Source organism: Ursus americanus, chromosome 30 (assembly GCF_024610735.1).
Source record: "Ursus americanus isolate L20-20 chromosome 30, mUrsAme1.1.p, whole genome shotgun sequence".
Lineage (NCBI taxonomy): Eukaryota > Metazoa > Chordata > Mammalia > Carnivora > Ursidae > Ursus > Ursus americanus.
The window spans coordinates 18,716,578-18,723,443 of record NC_142156.1 but is presented as its reverse complement, the minus strand read 5'-3'; the positions used below and the strand labels follow the sequence as shown (position 1 = coordinate 18,723,443).

Genomic DNA, 6,866 nt, shown 5'->3' with positions numbered 1-6,866 from the left:
TTAAGTAATCTCTACACTCAACATGGGGCCCAAACCCACATCCCTGAGACCAAGAGTCACATGCTCTGAGCAGCCAGGCACCCTGAGACCACTATTTTTTTGCTTTTTGTTCTTCTGGTAGTAACTTCTGTACCTCTAAGAATACACTTATATTGCTACTTATTTATCATCTGTAGACATCATCTATTGACATTCTGTTATGATTAAAGCACTACTACCTCTCTCCCTCAACACAGTTCTACCACTATTTGTAGTTATGCCCATTGGTTACATCAATGATATGATTTAACCTTTATTTTTTGTTCCAGAAAACAAACAAACAAAATGCAGGTATTCACCAATTTCCTCACTTTGTAAAATGAAGATTTGGGAGACCCTACCTGGCTTTCTACTTCTGCTACTTCCCTCCATCTTCCAAAATCTTGTCAATTGAGCAGTTCCAATACTTTTACAGAAGACATGCATTTTAAAATGATCAGTGGCTAAATCTAAAAATGGAACGTGAGAGCTTAATTTGAGGTAGAACAGAGCATGTTCTTTAGTCCTAGTATGGGCCATTCTGTGGGACTGAGCCCAGTCAGTGTTCTGCCAGGAGGCTGGGACCAGGCCTCGGTCACAGAATTTAAATGGGTACTAAAAACTCAGTAGTTTAGAGAAATCATGTTTGAACGCAATATTTAAAAATAAAAATGCAAAAAATCTATAATGAACAAAATATCAGCATTTTATTTTATTTTATTTTATTTTTTTTTTTAAAGATTTTATTTATTTATTTGACAGAGATAGAGACAGCCAGCGAGAGAGGGAACACAAGCAGGGGGAGTGGGAGAGGAAGAAGCAGGCTCATAGCAGAAGAGCCTGATGTGGGGCTCGATCCCAGAACGCTGGGATCACGCCCTGAGCCGAAGGCAGACGCTTAACCGCTGTGCCACCCAGGTGCCCCAAAATATCAGCATTTTAAAACAAAGACAGGCTCAGCAGAATGAGTAGAGGAGAAAAGATAAAAACAAGTGTTTACAGTTGCACCCCACCATTAACAGTGACCTCATCTTGTGGCTTCTATGATTATATAGGTGACTTGTTAGAGCTGAAGTGTTCAGATGAGGGGGTGAGGTGAGTCTTTCAGATTAGGACTACGGATCCTGGATTTCAGGGGCGCCCCCAACCACTTTGACCTCGCAGCTTGCAAACGAGGGCAGTGTTGAATTAAGAAATATAATTTTTGGATTTAAAACGTGAATCGAGGGGAGGGGCCAGCAGATAAATTTACTTTGTTCAGAACTTCGACCATTTCCAACGTAGTTCCCTCCCTATGCTCTGTGCGAGCCTGTTGGTCCAGCAGCACAGTGCTTTGAATAAAGGTCAGCAAAGGGGTCGCTCTCCCGATTATTCTCTCCCACCCCGCAGGAGGAGGAGGCCCGGGGGCCCCTTATCCACCTCGGGGTCGCTGCAAAACCCTGGGCTCCCTGACAGCTGCAAATTCCTCCCAGGAGCTGCAAAGCGTCTGGGGTTGCCATGGTCGGTGCGAGTGAAATGCTGGCTGCCCTCTGCGGCAGCGGCCCCGAGCAGGCCGTGGCTGCCTCCTCTCCGGTCCCTTTCAAAAGCTTTGAAGGGCGATCCCTGCGGGGAGGAGGGAGCACGGGACTTTAACCAGGGCTTTCGTCCAAGCGGCTGGGGCGAATAAAAGAGGCTTTTCTCAAACGAATGGAGCAAGTGCTGGGCTTGTTTCAAGGGATTTTAAACCCCCGGTCTCTCCCTGGAGGAAAGGAGACTGCAGACAGAGATGGTCCTTCTCAGGCTTCACTTGCTGTAGGCGGCTCCTTTCAGGTTTTCCCAGGGATGCCGCACCCGGGGTCTTTCCTCGGAGGGAAAGGAGGGCAGAGACGACGCTTCCTAAACTTAACCTGCTGTGGGCAGCTCCTGGCTTGTGTCCAAGGATTTCTCACCCTGGGTCTGGCCAAAAAGAAAAAAAGAGAGAAAGAAAAAGAAAACCAGTCAGCCCCAAGCTAGCAGGCTGTGGTCAGGACTGAATAGAGCTCTCCGGTGTGACTTGCCAATTCTGGGAACACTTTCAGAAAACGCGCAACTAACCGAAATGAGGAGAAGCCCCTTGGTCCAGGCCTCTGGGGGCTTCCCTCACCCCTTCCTCCCATCCCGGTCCTCATTAGGTTCTGAGGGCGGGACGGCGGGCGCGCCGGGCGGCTGGCGCTCGGCTCCCCGGCAGTGGCGGGTGCAGACAAAGAGGCGGCGGTACGGCGCTCGGGCAGGGGCCGCGGTGGGCGCGGAGGTCCGGGCGCGGGGTTCAGGCGCCGGGCGGCCGCGGCCGGGGGCGGGCGCGGCGGCCGAGCGCGCGGGGAGGAGCCGCCGCGGCGTCTTCTCCTGGCGGCGCGCGCCCGCCCGGCCCCGCGGCGGCGGCGGCGCGTCACGCTCTCCCCCGCCCCGAGCCGACGAGCCGGGAGGCGGGAGGCGGCGGCCGCGCGGCTGCTGCTGCTGCTGCAGTGGGGCAGGTGGCGACGACTGGCGGCGACCGAGGCGGCGGTGAGCGGGGCGCGGCGCGGGCCATCTCCCCTTCCCTGGTGCCCTCCTCCCCTTCCCCTTGCGCCCGCCCGGGCCCGCTCCCGTCCGCCGGGCTCGGGGCCGGGGGTGGGGGGCCGGGCCCGGCGTCCGGGAGGGCCCCGAGTGCCGCGAGCGGGGCCGCTCCCGAGGGGGACCCGGGGAGTCCCGAGCGGGTGGCCCTGGAGGCCGGGGGTCCCTGGGGTGCTCCCCCGCGGAGCCGGAAAAGTGGCCGGCCCTGTGAGCGCCGAGCCCGGCCTTCCCTTCCTCCGTCCGCCTCAAGATGGAGCTTGGACTCCTTGCCCCTGCGCCGCCCCAGGCGCCGCTCCCTCCCGGGCGCCCCGCTCCCCTCCCCTCGGCCCTGGGGGGCCTGGGACGGCCCGGACCCCGCGGAGGCCGGGCCCCGGCGGGACCTGTTGCCCCCGGGCGATGCCGCCCGGTCTCGGGAGTGTTCCTCGGGCCTTGCCACCCGGTGCCCGCGAGCCGGAATGGAGGGCACCCTGGCCGTGGCCTCGGTGCGTGCGCCGGCCGGCGGGCTGGCCCGGCTGGCCTCAGGCCTGCCTGGCTGTGGCTTTTGTCCCCCTCCCCCCAGGTGGGACTGTGATTCTCGGAGAAGGTGGATGACAAGAGGTGACAAGGATTTCTGAAATAACACCGCTGCCCCGTAACCCGAGCCTTCTCCCTCGGCAGGGGATTGGCAGATGACACTTGTTTAGAGGTTATTTTAGAAGCAGAGCCTTCTGATTCCCCTAATTTGGAGGTCCTGTGCTTCAAAAATCTGATTTTGATTTGGGGATAAACCCCGAACTCGGCTGTTTCTCCACTTCATGTGGCTTTTCCATCTGGCAGGAACCGAGCACCACCCTCTCCTCCCTTCACAGCCCCACCTCTTTGGTATGAAGAAATTACACGTCAAGTCTGTAATCTTCTACATACCTGTTTTTAGCAAAACTTGGCCACCAGTTACCGTATTTAAAAAAGGAGGGTAGAGAAAATTGGATTTTTTTTTTTTTTTTAAGCAACCTTGCCTTCTTCCTGTTTTAGGTTAAGACAGTGCCTGGCCAGTAAGAGCTCAGTGTTAGCGTTGCTGCTGTTGTGGTTATGATTCTGGTTGGTGTTACTGTTTTATTATTATTACTATAACCTATGGTATCCACAAGTCAGGAGAACAAATGTGTTTGACTTTTGGGTTTAATGATAACCTTTTGTAAGGATCCTCAGTTATGTTGCTCCTCAGCCTTGGGGCATTTTTTTCCTCTGGAAATAATAACAACCTTTATTGAGGGCTTCCTTTGGTCAGGCTTTGGGCAAGTCTTTTATGTTTTATCTCATTAATCATCCTCACCTAATGAAGGTGCTATCATTATCCCCATTTTACAGAGGAGGCATCGAAAGGTCAAGTACCTTGCCCAGGGTCATACAACTAATAAGTGGTGGTGTCAGCATTTGAGCTCAGGTATTGACTCCAGGTGCTTAGTTACTAGATCAGTATAGTAAATTCCTGGCAAGAAGCAAGGCTGGGCCTTATTAAACCAAAGGAGGTGGACAATTGCTAGAACAAGGCTGGTGCTGGGTTTCTGATGTTTACAGAAAGTGTAAAAGTACATCTTAGGCCCCCTCGTTCAAAGGAGTAAGAAACCTGAAACTGGGTGGGATCCCTTGTGGATATTGTCTGAAGATAAAGATCATGCCTTTCCCTACCTTTTCAAGAATTGCTTAAGCTCCTGCTTGTGCTTAAGCACGACCTCAGCCAATCTGGTTTCTGTTCTTTAGGAGTTTCGAATTTGGTGCCCTTCTTACTTATATTATTATTATTTTTTTAACCCAGTGTCTAACATTGAGTCTGTTGCATCCCATGTGACTCATACATAAATACATGTGAACTTAACTCAGTAATGTTTGACCTTTGCTTTTAAGCACTGTCTCTGTTGGGATTCTAAGCCCAGTGGATGGTTCATAAGAGATGAACTGGTCCTCTTGTACTCCATACAAAGGGAGACATCTTTGAATTTTTCAGTTCAGCATGCCTGGTGTTCTTGATTGTTATTTGCAGATATATTTCTGGCCATATATGGCCACACACAACACACACAGATACACACACACACACACACACATATATATTTCATTCTGGGAATGTATATGGTAAGGACCTTTCACTTTAAGATTTTTAAAAGTAATCTCTACATCGAGTGTGGGGCTTGAACCCACAACCCCGAGCTCAAGTGTTGCATGCTCACCAATGGAGCCAGCTAGGTGCCCCTTTTATTTCACTTTATAGCACCCTCTGTAGGATTCTGCGGAGTACTGTGTTTGGTAAATATTTAGTTAATTGCAGATAGGAGGTCCCTAAGTTTTAAGATTGGTTTTATAGAAGTCAAAGCTAAAGAAAAAAGCAGAGGGTGAGGTAGTAAAGTTACATGGAGATGGCTTAATATTTTTTTTCAAAGATTTTGTTTACTTGACAGAGAGAGTGTGTGTGTGAGCACAAGCAGGGGGAGCAGCAGAGGGAGAGGGAGAAGCAGGCTTTGTGCCGAGCAGGGAGCCCAATGGAGGGCTCAGTCCCAGGACTCTGGAATCACGACCTGAGCTGAAGGCAGACACTTAACCGGCTGAGCCACCCAGGATCCCTGAGATGGCTTAATATTAACATTAAAAGGAAGTTTTGTTCAGTGTTAACTAAAGTGAAGCTTTTTACCCCGTATAACTTTCCACTTTATCCCAATTATCAGCTTCTTAATTCTCTTTCTTGTACAAATGAGGTGTGAGGTCCAGTGTTTTTTTCAGATGTAAAGAGTGAACAGTGTTGTTGATCAGTCCTGACAAGCTGATAGTTCTTTACAGTATTTTTGAAGTGTTGTGATATTCCCCCCAAAGGCAGCAGGTGGGGCTGTGGGGTACCTATCTGTGGGCTGTATTAAGTCTCATTTGGTATTCATTCAACAGATATTTATTGAGCATGGCTGTGTGCCAGGTGCTGTTCTGGGTGCTGATGGTATAGCAATGAATAAAACGGAAATCTTTGTTCTCTTGGAAGCCCCCTTCAAGTAGGGGAGGCATACAATAACCATATCAATAAAATTTATTGTATGTTGGACAGTGATACATGGTATAAAAAAAATAAGTCAGGGAAGGGGGAAAATGCAGTTTTGGGGACAAGAGTTAGGGTAATAGAAATTTTAGATAGGGTGGCAATAGGAGACCTTGATGAGAATGTGACTTGAGTAAAGATCTAGAGGAAGTGAAGGAATGTAGATCCCTGAGGAAAGGGCATAGTAGGAAGAAGCAACAGCAGGTACAAAGGTCCTGAGGTGGGAGTTTGGGAGGGGACCAATAAAGGCCATATAGATTGTAGTCCTTAAAATATGTATTTATTAAGATATTTTAAAATAGTGAAAAATACAGAATAATAACATTATTGATTTTGTTGAAGAAAAAGTTAAATATGAGGGAACATATGAGGCTCAGTTTTACGAACTTGCCTACAAGGCCACACGGCTAGCGAGTACAGAACTAGAAATTGAACCCTACGTTATGATATTTTAAGCAGTGCGAAGAGTATGTTGGCAGTGGCACCTTAGTGGCTGGTGGGAAGGCCAGACGCGTACTTGACGTTCAGACTTGCTATTGAGTGTTTACTTTGCTATTTGTATGCAGGATCTTTGCTCAACCCTGGGAGGCCTTGTAACTGACATTTGCATATATAGCTTTTTCCTGGAATTGTGCTCCTGGCAGCAAAGCCTTCCTTTAAAAAAAAAAAAAAAGTCTTTTTTAAAAAAAGAATCTTAAAAGTTTCATGGTTCAAAAATCTCTGTTTAATATAAACCTTCATGTAAGTCTCTTCAGTCTTAATTGGAAAGCATTGTCAGGATTGCCCTGGATATGAATTTTTTAGATAACTGCTTAGGGAGGCTTTAAACTATTACGGCATCTTATATATTTTTAATATATGTAGTATATGTTTCCCATGTAGATGGAGCTCAGGGAATCCATATGCTTTAAATCAGCATTTCAGTTACAATGCTCTTTTAAGGGAAAACATATTGACTGATGGTACTACACAAGAATTTCAAGTAGGAGCGACCTCTCTTCAGATTTCAATCACGGGAACGGAGAAGGCTTTTTTTTTTTTTTTTTTTTTTTTAATGTTGGCGGATAGTAATTAACCAGCCTTGGATTTGGCTCGGACGTCTGGGTTAATATCCTGGTCCTGGCACCAAGTACCAAGGAATCTTGGCCACCATTAGTAAAGAGTTGTTTTTTTTTTTTTTTTTTTAAATCTCCATCTGGCACTTCCAGAAGGACAGATTCCA

General features: G+C 48.5%; 2 protein-coding genes across 5 annotated transcripts in view; one reads left to right on the top strand and one right to left on the bottom strand.

The window, feature by feature from the left end:
• Positions 1-722: 722 nt before the first annotated feature.
• LOC148107452 (uncharacterized) lies at positions 723-3,917 on the bottom strand. The gene is made up of 3 exons (XM_087857163.1): positions 3,899-3,917; positions 2,092-3,260; positions 723-1,953 (listed from the first exon to the last, which is right to left on the bottom strand). Exons 1-2 carry the CDS (start codon positions 3,915-3,917, stop codon positions 2,137-2,139), a joined length of 1,143 nt encoding a protein of 380 aa, XP_087713289.1. The 3' UTR covers positions 723-1,953; positions 2,092-2,136.
• CLIP1 (CAP-Gly domain containing linker protein 1) overlaps positions 2,400-6,866 on the top strand; it is a 117,063-nt gene continuing 112,596 nt past the window's right edge. For 3 of the 4 annotated variants that reach the window (XM_045777814.2, XM_045777804.2, XM_045777798.2), the window contains exon 1: positions 2,400-2,538. The gene's annotated coding sequence lies outside the window, so the exon portion shown is untranslated. Of the gene's footprint in view, positions 2,539-3,597; positions 3,664-6,866 lie in introns of those variants that run through there. The other variant, XM_087857402.1, reaches the window with a different exon arrangement.